The sequence below is a fragment of the Branchiostoma belcheri genome, unplaced genomic scaffold (genome assembly GCF_001625305.1).
Source record: "Branchiostoma belcheri isolate BF01 breed outbred unplaced genomic scaffold, Haploidv18h27 scaffold117, whole genome shotgun sequence".
Lineage (NCBI taxonomy): Eukaryota > Metazoa > Chordata > Leptocardii > Amphioxiformes > Branchiostomatidae > Branchiostoma > Branchiostoma belcheri.
Window position 1 is genome coordinate 917,864 of NW_017802569.1, and position 19,020 is coordinate 936,883.

The window sequence follows — 19,020 nt, forward strand, 5'->3', positions numbered from 1 at the left end:
TCTCTCCAGCACCAACGAACCAGTCACCCACTAAGTAGCCAATTACTTTCAATATACTGTATGTTTTTCTCAGGAACTGGAAGCGAACTGGAAGGTTACATGGTGAAACTGACCAAGCTATTCGACGATACTCAAGACTCGTTTGATTTCGAACAATTTAACCCCAACTTCAGCTTCCCCCTCTTCCCCGACTTCGGCTTTCCCGACTTTCCGATCATCCCTCAGACCGAGCGGGAAAAACTGGAAGGGAGAGGATACGTCTTCACGGTACTATATTCTGCTTTTTAATCCTCAATGTGTTCAATGCTCAATCATTGGGTCGTGTGGCGCAGTCGGTAGCGCGTAGGGCTCACACCTAAGAGGTCGCGGGTTCGAATCCTGCCCATGTCACCGATCTTGTGCCCTTGGGGAAGGCACTTTTACAGGACTTTCCTCACTTCACTCAGGTGGTAATGAGTACCTAGCTTCGGTTAGGGACGTCCCTCGGATAGGACGTTAAATGGAGGTCCCACACCACCGCACTTATCGAAAAGAGTAGGGGACCTTCCCGGTGTGAGTGGTTCAAACCTTACAGTCCGGCCTTACGCAGCTTGTACATGTACGCACATGTACAAAACTGATGTGTTACACCTAAAGGCGGTTATACGAAACAACCAATTAAACAAACAAATCGACGTGAAGAATAACGCCTTTTCGCGTAGCCGGTAGTGTAATACAGTCTTAAAGGCGTCCAATTCAATTTCGGGCGGCAAAAAAAAATCAGAAATACTCTGGATGAGAAAATTTGTCTGACATTGACACTGGTGCCATATCTTTGTTTCGTCTTTATTTTCACACTTGAAGCATTTAAAATAGCCCTTAATTTTTTGGAGACACCAATCAATATATCCAGTTTTACTGCCCTGAAAGTGCATAACCTCCATTAGAACTGTTTTCAAACTATGTAAAGTGAATTTAAAATCGGACAACGTAATATGTTATTCGTGATGTTCTTCCGTATACCTTTCAATTACGCTAATTTTAAAACTTGGAAGCTTGTAAATATATATGTCTGTAATGTTGAAAATTATTCATGTAAATTGGTTTTTAATTCAGTCTCTGTAATCTGCGATAAACCAATAAAGTCGCATCGTATCGTATCGTATAGTATAGTAACTGCCGATATCAATGGTGGAGATACGGTCCATACAAAACTCAGGATAAGCTGCCACAAACTACACATTAAAACCGGACGCCATAACCGCACTCCCCTGGAGCAACGAATATGTAAGCATTGTAATCTAAATTATAGTAAGTAGGATAGAGGATAAGGAATACTTTGTATTAGAATGTAGTTTATACAACGAAGAGAGAGCTGAGCTTTATAAACTATTACAATGTATGTTTCCCCATTTCATACATCTTAGCAACACAGATAAGTTCATATTTCTAATGGCTTTAGACAAACCTTCGATCATAAAACACATCTGTACTTATATCTACATCATTACTAAGAAGCGAGAAGAAGCTAAATTATCGTAATGATTAGACTATATGTCCATAGTACATAGAATTAGCGCTAGCTTGTACATTGTATATATTCATTGCAAACTGTGATGTCTTTTCTGTGACCTGTACTGAACCCAGTGGGTATTTGCGTACAATAAAGGTCTTCATTCATTCATTCATTAATTATTATGAAACACAGTTGCTAATGAATCCATGTGACATTGCAGGACGCAGAATCGATCACTTATGAGTATGACGACATCCTGTGGTCACACGAGTACGACTTTAAGGCAAGTACTACAGACAGTGAATTTTCTTGGGTAGCCTTCAAACAACGTCTCACTTAAAGTTGAACAGCAACTTCTAAACGTTCAAACAGGTAATGTACGTAGTGGTTGGGTTTCGGCATATTTGTATAACAACGTAATGTATTTGAACCGAAGCAGGGCCAAGACTCCAAATCTCCCACCACACACAGACCTCCGTGAATAGTTTCATCAGGCTGGTAAGACACTGAGTAAAGAGACTCTTTTTACACAACCAAGTCTTTTATTCAGCCGCACGTTTGGGAACGCATTGTACAGACATTTCCCTGTAATCCAATCACGCATATGTGTAGATATGTAGATATTGTACATTTGGGAATGCATCTGTAGCAGCGACACCTGTGCTGCAATGCAATGTGGGGAGAAGCTAAAGGGAGATGATACCTCTTCATGGTATTGTATTCTTCTTTTTCAACCTCAATGTACTCTCCAAGCAGAGGTCGTGGGGGATCGCGTTAGCTTTTTATATATGGGATCTGCTTGGAGAACCAGTCAGAATGGCCCTGAGAAGATGACAGACGGTCACCGAAACGTCGGATGAATAAAAGACTCGGTTGTGTAAAAAAAGAGTCTCTTTACTCACACACAAACCATCTGCCGAACTTTGACCCTGAACTTAAAGATACATACAGTGACAAATTTCTTGTGTTGAATACACGAAATGATTCTTTAAAATGAATACACGAAATGGTACTTTAAAATGCTGACAAAAACCTAATAAGCTCTGTTTTTTTCTTTCACTCAGATTATCGTTCTTCATGGAGGACACTCTGGAAACGAAGCGAATTACAGATTTTTGACCGCGGGTTTGTATCATCTGTACCGCTAAATATAGTACATGTAGTTACCAATAAAAGATGCTGTTTGTACGCTTTTAAGGGTACAAACATAATCTTGTATGTTTATGAAGACAAACAACCTTAACTCTATTTAGACTGGGCCTTTTTTTAAATCTTTGGGGCGGGAGGGGGGCTCATTCGCCCCCCCCTCAGAACTTGTGAACGGTATATCGTATGGTCATGAAATTTTTAGAGGAGGGTGTACTAGTAATAATTGATAATAACCGAAATTTTCATATTTTAAAATCAATTATTTTGCAAAATTTTGACCGTTTTTAGAGTGATGTTGATTGTTGACTACATTTTGCCACCAGCTGTCACAATTGTTTTTCTTTTCTCACCAGATTGCTACTCCTCCACGGGCGATCGAGAGTTTTGTGAAAACCAACGTAAGTACAACTTAGGCTACGAGTTGCTTATCACGATGGTCTTAAAATCCTACTGTCTCAGCCTAGGAGTACTAGTAACAGCGACCTATTTGTACAGACGCGTGTAGACACGTTTGATACCAGGCGCCGGAAGTTGTTGTACTCCTTTGCTTCGCGTTTGTTAGCGTCTGACATGTCTAAAAACTGCTGCTCCGCTCGGAGACCTTCTGCTTTAGTCCTTTCTGGAGCCAGTACTGTAGACTGGTCCGCCCACCGTAAGGGCTCGACAGTCTTTTATCTATTTGTACTCACTTAGATGTTTTATTTTAGATGTGTTTGTGTAATCTTGTGTGTCTGTGCTATGGGCAATTGAGCCTGAAATAAACAACAAAGAAATAAATTAGCGTTTAGAATGATGGCCGATAGGTTTCCCGTAACCACCCTGAATCTTTTTCATTGACTAGTGACTGTTTAGTCCTCCGGTAGTCGTACTTGTTTCCTTACACATGATATTATGAAACTGGAGTTCCAGGACCTAATACCTTAGCCAAAACAATGTTAAAATTTACAACTGGCAAATTATGAGTGCAAGTGGGGCCCAGGTGTTAATGTTGTTCCTTATTATAGGTTGACATTGCCTCGTTCAACGCAATTATGAATGGCCCTCTACTTCTGTTTATTATTACTTAAGAACGTAGAACAATGGAAATTCATCAACTCTTTCTCGGGTTATTGATTTGAAAAGCTAGAAACAAAATTGCCCTTTTCAGTTTCAAACAAGCTGATAGGAGGCCCAAAATTACACCACTTACTCCCAACACATACAGATGAATAAATAAGAGTAGTGTATTACTGTTGTTGTTTTTTTAAATTCTCAATTATAACATCGTCACACCGTTTCTTACATCTCTAGCCGTGGTGTTCTCCAGCGAGCCGGCTAACATGACCCTGCTGGGTCTGAGCTGTCAGAACCGCACAGACGGCGCCTCGTTCACGGCGTTCATCTCGTGGCTCCGGCCCGTCCAAGTGAAGCGCGGGCACGGCATCGTCCAGTACGTCATCCGCCTGGAGATGGGCGACCGGCTGGCCGACGCGCAGTTTAAAGAGTTTGTGGGAGAGGTAATTACGACTTAGGCAACAGCAATGATAGCAACAATCATGAAAGTTCACCTGTGTTGGTAGTTACATTTTAAAACTTATTTATTTATTTTATTCACATTAATTTTTCGAGGATTGGGCAAAAAGTTATAAAACTTATCTCAGCCCTCTCCTCACACATAAAAGGAAACAATAAAACAAAGTAATAATAATAAAAAGAAGAACACATGACAAAGGTACATAATGAGCTGGTGTACAAATGAAAATCAATCAACTAAATCAAACAAAACGTCCTGTCTGCAAAATAAAGTTGAAAACCACATCAAATATTTTACAGTTGTTGACAAACGACAATGAGGGGTTACCCCTGAGAATGACTGAACATAAGGTGTTGTCAGTGACGTTGTTTATGTCAAATGTTTAAAAACTAATGGTCCAACACAAAACGTTCTCTCACCAGACCTAACGCTTTCGACCAGTCACTCTGGTCTTCCTCATAAGACTGGGTTGACCAAAAGTTTTAACTTTAAACAGCAAGAAAAGCCCCTGCCACACACTCAGCACCTTCTCCCGACCTTGCCCCGAAAGTCTGTCAAGGTCGTCTGAAGTTCGGGAACAGTCTGCTGACAGACTCTGACCAGATGTAACGTTAACGTTAAACCATTAAGGAGATGACACCGTTGTATACCACGAAATATAGGTCCCCGTTGTGAAAAGATATAACAGTGACATTACATTAATTAGATTACCACGAGAATGAGAGGAGAGTGTATTCGCAGTGATAATGAATTAACCGTTTCTAACTCTTAGTCCTTCCATCTATTCCTACAACACTTTGAATATTGAATATTATATATTTGAATGACCTCTGACCTCCTACCATACTGAGTTAAAGTGTTACTTTTTTATATACTGTCATTAGCCTAGGTTATGGATTGTAGGTATGAGAAATTTCTGTGATTTGTGACTTAATTGTGTTATGATGTGTGTATGTTCATGTATGTATGTATTTCATAATGTGGGTCCCGACATCAGCTCAGCTGCCAGGGCTTCCACTGTATTGCATCGTATTGTTGGCAATTTTAATAAATAAATAAATAATGAATTAACCACGCCTACCCTACTGTGATGTTTCAGAACTCGACACGTGACGACTTGGAACCCATCTACTTCAAAATTGAAAACCTCAAGTTGGGCGAATCCTTCCTCTTACAGGTCAGCGTTCGGAGAACTTGTAACGAATGTAGTCTCCACCAGACTTCTTTTGCGGGGTGAATAAATCGTAGAAATCGGCCTAAAAAGGGTATTAATTGGCCAGGGAAGGTAGCCGGCAAGAGAAGATGGAGCTTCTCTTGCCTCAGAAGATGGAGCTTCTCTTGCCGGCTACCTTCTCTGGCCAATTAATACCCTTTTTAGGCCGATTTCTACGATTTATTCACCCCGCAAAAGAAGTCTGGTGGAGACTTTAACGAATGCATGTTGTTAATGTTACGTTGCTGCAAGAGCTTCACGCCTAGTTCCACTACAAAGATGTCTCAATGTCATTTTTTTTTCGTCTATTAATTGTTGTAATACTAGCCTTTTTTGTTTGGTCGCAGCATTTTGATGTCACATATTCCTTGTTCGTTCTTTGGTAATAATAAGATGTAAAGATGTATCTGTTTTTTGTAAAGATGTATCTGTTTTTTTGTGGTTATGAATGCATATGGGTGGCTTCTAATTATAGAGGCAGATGGAGACAGGTATTTCTTTTTACACAACCGGTAAATTCTCACCTTGCTGACGTTTCGGTGTCTGTCAGACACCTTCAGAGCTTCTGACTGGAGTACTGCATCTCGCCGCTATATGTAGCCGATGTAGGTGGCGCTTTTGCGGCGAGAACACTATCCCAAACGTGGCGAGATGCAGTACTCCAGTCAGAAGCTCTGAAGAAGGTGTGAGAAGTTACCGGTTGTGTAAAAAGAACTAACTGTCTCCTAAGTTCTACCAACCTGATGAAATTATTTTCGGAAATATAAATGCAGATGTTGTGTGTTTGCAGGTTACCCCTCAGGTGAACGTGACCAGTCCCAATTCTTCGCCGTATGGGAACAGAGGCCTGCTTACCTTCAACACTACCCTGTCGAGCACAGGTACATGTTATTAAAGATAAGTCGAAGCGATACAGATAAACTATATAAACTATTATATCTGGTTGAGTACTTTATCCACAACTGTAAAGTATGACATCTCAAAGTTTCTTTAAACACTACCTTATCTGTAATGGTGACGGTAGAAAAGTTGATACAAAAAGTGGTCAATATGGAGTAATAGTCATCATCAATATCATACTGCCCATTTGGATACTTAATATGGAGCAATAATGATTGGTGGGTAGGACGAGTTAACGTTACATGATAGTAGATTCTGTGGCTCTATGATAGTAGATTCTGTGGCTCTATGATTAGTAGATTCTGTGGCTCTATGATAGTAGATTCTGTGGCTCTATGATAGTAGATTCTGTGGCTCTATGATAGTACTTAGATTCTGTGGCTCTATAATCATAGTAGATTCTGTGGCTCTATGATAGTAGATTCTGTGGCTCTATGATATTAGATTCTGTGGCTCTATGATAGTAGATTCTGTGGCTCTATGATAGTAGATTCTGTGGCTCTGTGATAGTAGATTCTGTGGCTCTTTGAATAGTAGATTCTGTGGCTCTATGATAGTAGATTCTGTAGTACGTGTATGTTGACCTGCCCGCGGTATGTTCCAGATCGGTGCCCGTCGTGGCCGGGAGGGAAGGCGTGGAAGGACGACCGTAACGCCAGCCCAGGCGGCTCGGTGCTGGTGTCGGTCCTGCCCGCCCTGTCAGTCGCCACCGTGCTGCTGGTCGGGTCCGCCGTGGCCGTGTGTCTGTGCCGCAGGCATCGGAACGGCTCCAAGACCTACACTGGCCTCACCTTCTTCCCGCTCATGCCGAAGTCCGGTGAGTGCCCCCGGGTTTAGTCTATTTGGATGCTAAAAGCCTCTTCCACACACTCAGAACCTTCCCTTGACCACCAACCGACAAAGATTGGCTGAAGTTCGGGATCCAGATTTAGGTCACGCCTGCCATTCTATACGAATTGAATACATGTATTACTGCTACGAAAGAGACAATTACTTAAAAAAATCCATCTGATAGTAACGCTAAATTCCTGAAAAAAGGACTGGATATAACTCCAAAGATACTTTGGTTGCTGAGTCTCTTTTGTCGTCTCGGAGGCTAGAATTCAAGCACCACTCACTTGAACTGCATAAAGGAGAGAAAAACATAATATATACTCCGTCGGCTTGTTTACACAAAGATGTGATGGCAGCAGCTACATGTAAATTATACCCTCTACCAGGCTTCGGGAGACGGCTAGAAAGAGTAAAAAATGGCCGAAAAGAGAGAACATACCAAGACAATTGGTCCACTAGAGAGTACATGTACATTTTGCCGCACAAACTGTACTCTACTGGACCGACTCCCTTGGCATTTTTTCTCTCTATTTGGCAAATTTCTACTCTTTCTAGTCGTCTCCCAAAGCCTGCTAGAGGCTAGCTAAATGATGCCATTGTACTTACATGACAGTACGTAATCCCACATTGCCCCTAGACTGGAAGCCGCCCGTGGCGCCCCGCCCTAAGCACGACTTCGGCAAATGGGAGCTGAGCCGCGGCCTACTGGAGGTGGAGAAGGAGCCGATCGGGAAGGGCGCCTTCGGGCTGGTGTTCCGCGCCACCGCCGTGGGGCTGGACAAGAACCCGCTGCCGGTAACGGTCGCCGTCAAGACGCTACCAGGTGAGGGATACGGCAAAACATTTTGGCGACGCCTGAGGGTGGAAGCTGTGAGGGATATAGCTGTATGTTGTTGATGCGTCTGCTAAACCAGCATTGTTTTGGTGTAGTAGCATACGTATGTAACAATCAGGTGTTGTCTTCTCGGTTTGATAATTATACGTGTACACGTAAACGGTAAAGCTGAGGTCACATTTCCAAACCGGGGCCCGGCCGGGCTGTTTCGATTAACGAAAAATCAACAATTTTTGTCAAGAATATACACAGATAGTTCCCATTCTTAATTTTTCAACTTTTTTTGTGCTTTGTTGTCTTTTTTTATCATAATTTTCGTTCCATAAGAATGCCCGGCCGGGCCCCGGTTTAGAAATGTGACCTCGGAATAAGTTGATCAACAGAATTCGACCCATATGACGAAACACGTACGTCTTGTACAGACACTATATACTGACCAATGGGCGCCTCCCTTACAGACCACCCGACCAATGAGCAGCGGCAGGACTTCCTGGATGAGATCCAGACCATCCTGGACATGGGGCCACACCCGAACATCCTGAGCATGCGCGGGTGCTGCACCATGTCGGACCCACTGTACCTGGTGGTGGAGTACATGCCGTACGGAGACCTGCTGCACTTCCTCTGGGACTGTCGCCAGGTAATACATGTACCTGTTTCAGCGTAGTTATCTGTACCTCAACCTGCATCTCTGCATGTGGTTGGGCCATGGGGCGAGTTCTCTTCGGGGCTGCAGTAGCCCGACTCAACTCGGCTCCCCGGTAGGGATTTCATAGTCCATCCATCGACATCACGATTCATGGTGGGGCTAATCAACTCCTGCCGCACACAACGCTAAACTCCCACCGGACGGCCAGTTGAGCTGGGCGGGTGAAAACTACTGAAGCCCCGAGGAGAGCCCGCCTCAACCACGATAGACTGCTAGTTTCTGTGCGTACTAGTAGTTGTAGCTATCTTCCTACCTGTGAACCTGTAGCTGTATTTGTATCGGTTTCTGCACCTGTATCTGTACCTGTTTTTATGTAACGTGACCTGTATGTGTACCTCTTTCCGTATCCGTACATGCATATGCACAACTTCACTTGTAACTATACCTTTTACTTTAGATGTACATACATGTACATCTGTATCCGTATCTCTACACGAACCTACACCTTTATATCTTTTAAACTGTAAGAACAGATTCTAAAACGTTTTCTCTTGGCCTTTTGGCAGGCTTACAGAAATGCAGGTATATAGAAATGATACATGTCTGATACAAAGTTAGCATTATGAAACTTCATTGTCAGCCACGGTCGATTATTTACTTTGTACGTACTTGACATAAGCACCCTTTCTTGTCCACCCTACAGCCAGCGGCCCAGCAAGACGACCCGATCTTCCAGTTCCAGGAGAAAGGCGTGTACCAGGTGGCCCGTCAGGTGGCGAGGGGCATGGTAAGGACCTACATGTCACATGTACATGTACAATGCGTGCCTACGTACCTAGTATTCTTCTAGCCTCCGCCAGGCCTTTCTACGGGAATACGGATCGTAGAATTCGGCAAAAAAGGGAATGAAGTGGGCCAGGGGAGTCCGGCCGCGGGGAGGTAGTTTCTTTCCCTCTGTAACTGCACGGCCCAGTCAAACCCCAAGGCAGCCCCGCGGCAAATATTCTCCTATATATATATAGCCAGCGTAGTTCGTCTGGTATAGACTAGTATTCTCCAAGCAGATCTTTCGGTGGCCGCAAAAGACAGTATCAAATTCGCCAGGCAGTATCCATTGGCCAGACAGTATCCATTGGCGACCCGATGGCTAATGGATACTTCCTTGACACCGTATGATCTGCACCTGGATCTGCTTTGAGATTACCTACCTTGGATTATATATGCCTAAATGGGTGAAGGGTAGGTGGACTACATGTATCCAGAAATGTGCTTGAGCATGGTTCTGGATAAAGCACGGTTCTGGATAGAACACATTATATTTTCCAAACTCAACACCTGGGCGTATACAGCTGATTTCGAAGACTACTGTAGATGTCACTAACAGATTTATAACTCCCACAATGCAAAATAAGGTAAATACATAAATGATGGCTTTGACATCAGAAAACACACACGCGCAGCACACACACACACACAATACACACACACACACGCACACACACACAGACACACACACACACACACACAATACACACAATACACGCACACAATACACAACACAACACACACACACACACACAACAAACACACACACACACACACACACACACACACAAACACGCACACACACAGAACTGCACTTCCGTAACAATCTGCTTCAATCGTTGACAGGAGTACCTTGCTCAGAAGCGGTTCATCCACGGTGACCTGGCGGCGAGGAACGTGCTTGTCGGGGACGGACTCGTGGTCAAGATCTCCGACTTCGGACTCTCGAGTGACGTCTATCATCGAGGGTAGGCATAGCAATGGATTTGGCAATAAGGCCACAGCAAGTAAATTTTATGAAGAAGAACTTTATTGCACGACAATTGCACATGGTACAATGTATGGCAAACTACATAAAGAGAGTAACAAACAATAAAACGTGTTGAACAAGATCTAATGTCGAATAAATCCTAACATATCTTAATTACTCAAACAATAAGGGCTAGCACAAGTCTTTGACAAAGTGTTACAGTCGAATGGGCTAATCACAAGTTTCGGTATTTTTTCTAATAGCAAAGCATTCATTTACATATCTACCTATTTTTGCGTTGTGGGGACCTTTATATGAGACATATTCGAATCTGTCTCCAACATCGAGACTCTTGAAATCTGTTGTAATTGATTCGAGAAAATTTGTAAATAGAATGACATCCTCCGCAGGCACTGAATCTGATGTGATACACGGATGGTCACATCAACAATTTCCGGGACGGCTGCAGGAATTTCGAATTCCAGGTCGCATGTGCGGGGATTTTCGGGACCAGGAAATTCCTGCAGACAAAAGTGGTGCATTTCCAGGAATTTTGAGATCATAAACCAAGATTTTTTTTTTAAATTCAGTGGCAACATCACATATAAAGGAAGTAAATACTACACTGCAACAAAGTAAAAGACAGAGCAATAAATCAGAGCCTTCTCTTGTATCCTCTCTTCACATTTATCTGTCATCCAGCAAGGCAACAGCCTGGCGACATATTTGCCCATTTTCGGCATGTTGATGCAGAGGGCAACGAAATTTCTTTTTTTTTGTCCAAAATCAGGGGGAAATTAATGCGCCCGCTGATGTCATCCATAATATATTACTTATTGTCGTCTTGTTTGTTTGCCTTACACGTGTGCAGTTTGATGCATTGTGGGTAAAAATCAAAGTCGAAGGCCTATGAGACATGTACATGAATTTTGTCCACGTCTTAGAATAATTGGTGTTCATTTACCTTCTTGTATTTTTTTTTTTTATTTTTATTTTTTTATTTTTTTTTATTTTTTATTTTTTTTTTATTCTTTAATTCAGGCCCGTGGCCCATATCACATTGCGAACAGACAGATAAAAATAAATTGTTGGCATCCTTTCCGTCTCTTGAGACGATGGAGTATGCGCCGTGGGTCAGGATGTCTTCATGCATCGCCTGCTATGGCTGTAGAGGCCGATCCTGGAGCGGCATACTTTGCCGCAGTTGACACAGGTGTAAACGTCTGGTTGTGTGCAGGTTTGTGCTGGTCTCTGTCGTCTACGCTGTCTTCTCTCCTCCCACTGTTCTTCTCTCCTCTTCTCACTGGTTTTGACGCCTGTCTTCACAGCTTGCCTCCATCTGCTGCGGTCGGCTGCCACTGTCTCCCAACTTGTTTGGTCGATCCCTCCTGCCTTCATGTCACGCTTGAGGACGTCTTTGTAGCGGAGGACGGGCCTCCCCGCAGGTCTGGCACCGGTTGCTAGTTCTCCGTACAGCACGTCCTTCGGTATTCGGCCATCGTCCATTCGGCTAACATGACCGAGCCATCTCAGACGCCTCTGGCTGAGCAAGGCGTACATGCTGGTCATTCCGGCCTGTGCCAGGACGTCCTTGTTCGGGACACGATCCTGCCAACTGATGCCCAGGATTCTTCTGAGGCAGCGCATGTGGAAGGCATTGAGTCGACGTTCTTGGTGGGAGTACAGTGTCCAGGCTTCGCTGCCATACAAGAGCGTGCTGAGTATGCAAGCCTTGTATACCACTAGCTTGGTGTTGGTGGTCAGCATTGCGTTGTCCCAAACGCGTTTCCCAAGGCGAGCCATAACTGTTGCTGCTTTGCCGATGCGTTTGTTTAACTCTGCCTCCAGGGACAGGTTGTTGGAGATGGTGGAACCCAGATCCCGAATCCTCTCCCTTCGCCTCTCCACTTCTTCCGGTCCAGTCAACATCCTGAGCATCTATGCTCCTACACTGAGCTCTGCGACTGAGACCAAGGATGAGTTCTACGAGAAGCTCGAGACAACCATCAGTGGGATCCCAGCCACAGAGCAACTTTACCTGCTTGGAGACTTCAATGCTCGAGTCGGAGCCGACCAAGAATCCTGGCCTCGCAGCATTGGCCACTTTGGCATTGGCAAACTCAACGAAAATGGCCAGAGACAGATAAAAATAAATGGAGGCGTGGTAACAAACACAATAAATAAAACCTCAAAATCTAGTTGCTATACCTAAAGAAAACAAACTACTTAAAAACTAGGTTAATGTAATGCCTCCAGAATGTGCTGAGGTATTTGTCTATTGATTATTGAATGTGTGCTCTATTTTCTTCAGGTACATGCGTGAAAACGTTGGGCGGAAGATTCCGCTGAAGTGGGTGAGTCCGGAGAGGATATACGGCGGGGGGCGGTGCACCATCAAGAGTGACGTGTATGTATCCCTCCTCTCATTGTATTTTAACCTAGCTAGCGATTATCGAATATAACTATTATTAAATAAAAATTATCTATTTAGTTGATATAGATATCTATTTATCAATCGTTCAGATAGAATTCGGTACATTTTTTAAAACATATGTACAGAATAAGATCATTGAGAAAGGCAAGGTCTACATTCTACAATTGTTGCCTAGTACATATATAATTGTCATGAATTTAAAGTGACTTGAGTTTAAAGTGAATTGCCGTAGTATTGACAATACCCTCGGTGTATTCCAGGTGGTCCTTTGGAGTCTTGCTATATGAACTGGTGACGCTGGGTATGTTGATGTTCATTTTACTTCTAGGAGTGTCATACAGTAGTATTGACCATAGCACATCATTGTAACAGCACTTATAAAGGAAACATGTTTTTAGCCAGGTATTTACAAATGCCAATGGCCTTCTAATGCAGTTCAATACCAACTAGATTTCCTCAACCAGAATATTTTCTGTTTTGCTACCCTGAAATTTCATCGGATGCCTTTAAGATTCAAAAGACACGCTATCAAATGTCAAACGCTAGTGAAACATTTGTTCACAAGATTTCGCAGAAAGCTCATTTCATTACCATCATTTTCCGCTAGGTGGCGTCCCGTACCCAGGCATGACCATGCGGCAGATCATGGAGAAGCTAAAGAACGGCTACCGCATGGAGAGGCCGGACGACTGTAGCATCCTGCTGTGAGTAACGCTTCCAAATAGCACGCCGGCAGAACGTACTGCACCTTCGCACCATTAACGCTATTATCATATAGCCTATTCAAACTGACACAGTGAAGAGTGACACATTCCTGTATAACACATACAAACTTAAATTATGTAACAAACCGTTACAGTCACTCCCCTATCTTCCCATCCACTAGCCGCTGTTCCTGTCCGCTTTCCCCTATTCCAAGGACCCGCATATATTGAGTCTAAATTGGCGTCAGTCAGTTTTCGAAGGAAAAATTCTGACATCGCGTTGTCCATTGTATGCCCTTACGGTGTAATCGATTTTACCTGTTCCATCGGGTTTATATGAGTTCACCGGAACATCGCGATCGGAAGGGGGCATGTTCTATTTGGGTCACAGGCAGGGAATATGTGTTCTTATGGGTGTCACCCGAGGTCATTGGAACACAACTCAAGTTAACTTTGGATTTTTTAGAACAGAGCGGTGTTCTTTTTGGGTCACCTGAGGTCATATGCGGGTGATTATTGGATGTTTTGGATGGATTGGGATGAATAATGACCCGGTTTTGACTCTATTTGTGACATTACGGCGTCATATTTTATGGGATGGAGCCTTCTGATTGGTCAACGTCACCCGGCTATATGATAATTGTTTTTTTTTTATTCGCAGGTATGACGTGATGAAGCGGTGCTGGAAGTGGAAGCCGGTTGATCGTCCGTCCTTCAGTGACCTTTTCAACGAATTCGACGCCATTCTGAACTTCGACGCGGATTATACCCGAGTGCTGCAGGTACGTGGTCGTCTGCTAGCCTCCTTCGCAGACTTGTTGGGCGTCGGCGTTATTTTTACCTCCGGGGGAGGAGACATCCTTCCGCGGAAAGGTTTTGTGAGAGATTTAGATTTTCATGTTCGCAGCTGTTTATCGCGTTTGGGTGGACGGATTTTTTTGGGACTCAGTGTATGTTTTGCTATTGGGCTGCAGATAGTGCACATTCTTTTGTTTTTATTGTATATGTGTTTTCGGGCGTGAAAATATAATGGTGCCTTTTGGTGGGCCCAAATACCCCTTTGAGCGTGAAAGTGGTCGCGACCGTTAACCTTTGGCGTGTTTAAGCTATTCTCGGTCTGGTCCACGTATATGACCCCTCACACAGAGGGGTGTCCGGTCACGATAAATTCTTTGTTTAAAACCCTATATAACAAGAATTCCGAGATTTCATACCTCCATGAAATATGGGCTTGATATGTAAATGTAAATTTCCTCTTTAATTATGCAAATTACCTCCGCATTAACATGATATATGCACCGTGATGTATGTTAACTTTTGATTAACTTAAAGATGTCCCAAGTATGACATGTCCATTATTCACCATTAAGAAATCATAGAATTTTTGCATAAATTATGCAAATTAGGTCATCATTTGCATAATTAGTATCTGTTGATGTTCTGCCTGTCATAGGTTACATACATTACATGTATGAAAGTAGGATAATGTAAAACACTGTAATCATAGAATTTCTTCATTAATTATGCAAATAAAGTCCTCATTTGCATAATTTGCATTTAATCATGTACATCTCTCTCTCAGCCACCTACACACCAAAAATTATGAAAATATGTTGTTCCTATCTGGACTTATTGGCTTTTAAACATTTCGCCAGAAAGTGCCCTGCAGTTCCAGAACAAGCTGTTAGGGGGACCAAACTCACACCACTTATTCCTGACAGGAAAAGCAATCTGTCACCAAATCATCAAGACCATAGCATGTTCAGGACAAAAGACACCAAAACCGGAAGTTCTGCTGCAGTACCAAGGTCATCCTCCAGGAGGCCCATATTTGACCTTGACGTTTGTCTTCCTAAGACTTACCAACATACCAAATATCATCATAATCCATGAAGGCGTTCTGAAGTTATGCTGACCACAAAGTTGCGGAAACACAGACAGACAGACACACAGACACACAGACAGACAGACAGACATACAGACAGACACATCAAAAACAATACCTCCATTTTTCATGGAGGTAAAAATATACAATAAAAAGCCCGGAGGTATAAAATATCAGATTTTGGTTCGTTGGGGATTGGTTGGAGGCAAAGTCGTTAATGCCTGACTGGGGCTTTAGGACTACCTGACTCGAAATTTCCAATTTCCCATTTCCAGGCTATCCCGATGGGAGACGAACGGAACTACAGCCGGGACATCGGCGCCGACGATGACGTCATCATGACCAAGGAAGAGGATGCCGGGAGTGAGAACTCTGACGTCACGGATGATGCAGAGGAGAAGGATCAGGTTGCCATAGAGACGGAAGCCAACTACCTACCAATGGCTGACCGGAAGGGACATGTAAGTTGAATGAAGAGATGTATTTCTACCTTAATTTTCATTCTTGTAAAACAATCATATATTAGAATGGGGCATGCAACAGAAATGATAGTTCACTTCTTTATTACCTTCGTCAGAAGGTTATGTGTTTAGGTACACCATACAAAGGGGTTGCTGATTTTGTAATCGGTTATAACTTGGGGTGTGGTGCATGTATCTTTATGATATTTGGTAGGTAGGATGAGGTTGGGAAAAGGAAGGTCAAGTTCAATTTTGGGTACTCTAGTGGGTTTTTTGGGTACTCTAGTGGTTTGTTTACTTCTCTATTGACTTGTATCATCACCCTTGCAGGAACTCTAGGAAGAACACTAGTGAATCAATAGTTTGTTTGATTATGTTTACCGAAGGAAAACATATTGTTTTTACTCAGTTTCTTCCTACTCCTCTTCTGTTCCAAACACTGACCTCTGACCGGACCAATGATATGATTTGTTGACGCCTGTCACCATGGTGACTGGTGTTGGGTTACATAATGTTGCAATTTCATGGTCTGCTCTACTCCTGTCACCATATACTTGTAGTACATGTACATTGTATGTGAATGTGTTAAAGTAAAAATTAACAGGGCAGACTATGTCCGAAGGTAAACATTATGTATTTGCTTTGCAAATGTTACTTCTCTAGTTAGGATTCCCATTAGTGGGCAATGTATCTAATAGATACATCTCTCCCCACAGTGCATGACCAGTAAGACCCTGGCTGAAGACAAGGACTCCGGGTACTGTGGCGACATGGCGGCTTCTCCACACAAGAACAAAACCGTCCAGTACGAAAATGACGTCAACAACATGGAGGAGGGCACGTGATGGCCACACGTGTTAGAACCAAGCAGACCTTTCTCTGCAACAACCAAGGACATTCTATAGTGTCCTTCCAACAACTTAAACATTTTTAATATAGTTCTAAAACATAATATGCACATTTTCCTCCTTCTATATTATCCGGTGCAATTGGTAGAGTGCTCGCTTTGTAACCGGGAGGTCGTGAGTTCAAACCCCAGCCAGGTCATACCAAAGACAAAATGGTACACACTTCTTTCTCTGCTTAGCACTTACATGTAGCACATATGAGAAAGAGTGTGGAAAGGTCAAACAGCGGACCAGCCCCCTGCTGTAGTGCCCTGCACAACTGTGTGTGGCCCAAGGGCTACAGAAATGGAGATAGGCACCACCCTACGCTCTGCATATTATTAAGAGCATGGGAGGCCTTCTTCTTCTATATTATACAAGAATATTTTGAGTCGTTTTCGATGTTTCGATGTGGCCTTGAGCTTGCCTATACGATCCTATGTTTCCCTAGCAGTGGCTGTGAGGAAGGAAAATGAAAGAAATCGCGGCCACAACAACCAGGCAAACATAACATCGTAGAGAAGGCTAAAAAAATATTCAAACAAATGATATAACCATCGCCCGAAACCTCCGTCTGTATGGAGAGTGCATTTTGGGATATGCCGAAATATACTCCTCCTGTGGAATACGATGGAATAGCATAATTGGGCGTTGCAAAACTTTCAAAGTCCCAAAATGTGTCTGGTGCGTATTTTGTAATATTCTTAAATGTGCCGTGGACTTTCAATACGTTGAAATGGCATATTTAAGATAGTTATACAACGAACACTTTTGGCGGCACTGTTTTGGATCATGGAGCCCATATAAGTTTATTACTATTATCGACTATCCTGCCAGTACTACATCCAGTATGCCTATTCTATTTATCAAAATCAGATGTTCAATCAGAACTTTGACCTTAAGCTTGTTCAGACGAAAGCGTTGGAACCGCATTGGATCCAGATTATGACTCTGTCCTAACAGTACACGTTCGGATCCAAAACTACACACATCAATCTACTCATTTGTAACGTGGATATATATCCAACTGACGTCATTCCTTTAAAATGTTCTGACTTAGAAGGTTATTTATTTTTTAAAAAAGTGTTTCCCGGGGGCCACATTGGGGGCAGCATTCTAAGAAGTAACAACTTGTTTTAGTTAATATCATCATGTGACAGCACTCTCGTTACCCCAGGGGAACTGCAGAAAGTTCTTTTTCTGTTCACGGTTTGGCCATCTAAAGCCTCTGTCACAGTCCGCCGTACGTGCTTTTTCTCCATACGTTTTTTGGGAGGCTACGTCTGCAACGTTTTTTCTGAAAACGTGGGGAAGGAGTGGCGTCTACGCACGTCACTCGCACGGTTGCACAAAGTGTAAGAGTGTGGTCTGCACGCCACGTCTGGCCGTGAGCGGTTGCGTGCATCGTACGTTGCGCAAGTGATAAGTGAGTTGTACGTGCTTACAACGTACGATCTCTGTGCGATTGCAACTTTATATTACCGTAAGGAGGCCGCACTCACACGTGCTTCTTCCGCACGGCACGTACGGGGCACGCGCGTCGCTTGCACTCGCACGTACGGGTGGTGAATCCGCAGACCGCACGCAGAAAAAGTTTTACATGCACTTAAACTTCTACGGCGTGTACGGAGGCGGCATTCACCACGCACGGATGCCCTACGTTTGCCCACGTTTTTGCAGGTAGACAGCACGCTGAAGCACGTACGGCGGGTTGTGACCGTAGCTTAAACGTGGCATGCGGGATTCAAAACATTGCTTGTTCAATAAAGAATTTTGATTTTAGCTAGCATGTTTCCAACAGTCATATTTTGAAGAAATGTTGTATAGATGCTGTCGAGGCAATGTATGTCAGTTTATCCCGCAATGTTGGTTGACACCACGTGGGTGGAAGATTGATAGGCAGAATGACAGACCACACGCTTAAGGTCGTACACTGAGGAAACCCTGGGAGGCAGGATGTATTAGAAGTGGACACGGGGAAATTCAGGAGGCCAAAGATTGCAAAAGGAACCCTCCATGGTACCTCCGATCTTTTTGTTAGATTTTTTTGTTAGGTCTTACTTTTTCATTCCTTAATAATCATTGTGAATTTCTCGATCATTCCGTCCATGGATTTTCCCACTGGCTTACATCAATTAGACAACAATTATGGGTATGGCATAAAAATGGAACACAGATTACCTTTTCTGGGACCTTTGACCTAAATCTGAGTGTCTCCATTATGCCATACATGTGGTAATAACTACAGCAAATACAAGCAAACACG

The 19,020-nt window shown here is 43.2% G+C and overlaps 1 protein-coding gene across 1 annotated transcript in view; it reads left to right on the forward strand.

Moving 5' to 3' along the window:
• Window positions 1-16,902, forward strand: part of LOC109462486 (insulin-like peptide receptor) — a 30,471-nt gene extending 13,569 nt beyond the window's left edge. The window contains exons 3-20 of the mRNA XM_019759043.1: window positions 74-267; window positions 1,716-1,778; window positions 2,560-2,620; window positions 2,998-3,042; window positions 3,935-4,140; window positions 5,257-5,334; window positions 6,161-6,251; window positions 6,875-7,087; window positions 7,742-7,927; window positions 8,398-8,579; window positions 9,292-9,375; window positions 10,260-10,381; window positions 12,695-12,790; window positions 13,078-13,118; window positions 13,425-13,521; window positions 14,183-14,303; window positions 15,682-15,867; window positions 16,584-16,902. Of these exons, the coding sequence (XP_019614602.1) occupies window positions 74-267; window positions 1,716-1,778; window positions 2,560-2,620; window positions 2,998-3,042; window positions 3,935-4,140; window positions 5,257-5,334; window positions 6,161-6,251; window positions 6,875-7,087; window positions 7,742-7,927; window positions 8,398-8,579; window positions 9,292-9,375; window positions 10,260-10,381; window positions 12,695-12,790; window positions 13,078-13,118; window positions 13,425-13,521; window positions 14,183-14,303; window positions 15,682-15,867; window positions 16,584-16,712 (2,195 nt within the window). The 3' untranslated portion in view covers window positions 16,713-16,902. The remainder of the gene's footprint in view (window positions 1-73; window positions 268-1,715; window positions 1,779-2,559; window positions 2,621-2,997; window positions 3,043-3,934; window positions 4,141-5,256; window positions 5,335-6,160; window positions 6,252-6,874; window positions 7,088-7,741; window positions 7,928-8,397; window positions 8,580-9,291; window positions 9,376-10,259; window positions 10,382-12,694; window positions 12,791-13,077; window positions 13,119-13,424; window positions 13,522-14,182; window positions 14,304-15,681; window positions 15,868-16,583) is intronic.
• The last annotated feature ends 2,118 nt before the right edge of the window (window positions 16,903-19,020 follow it).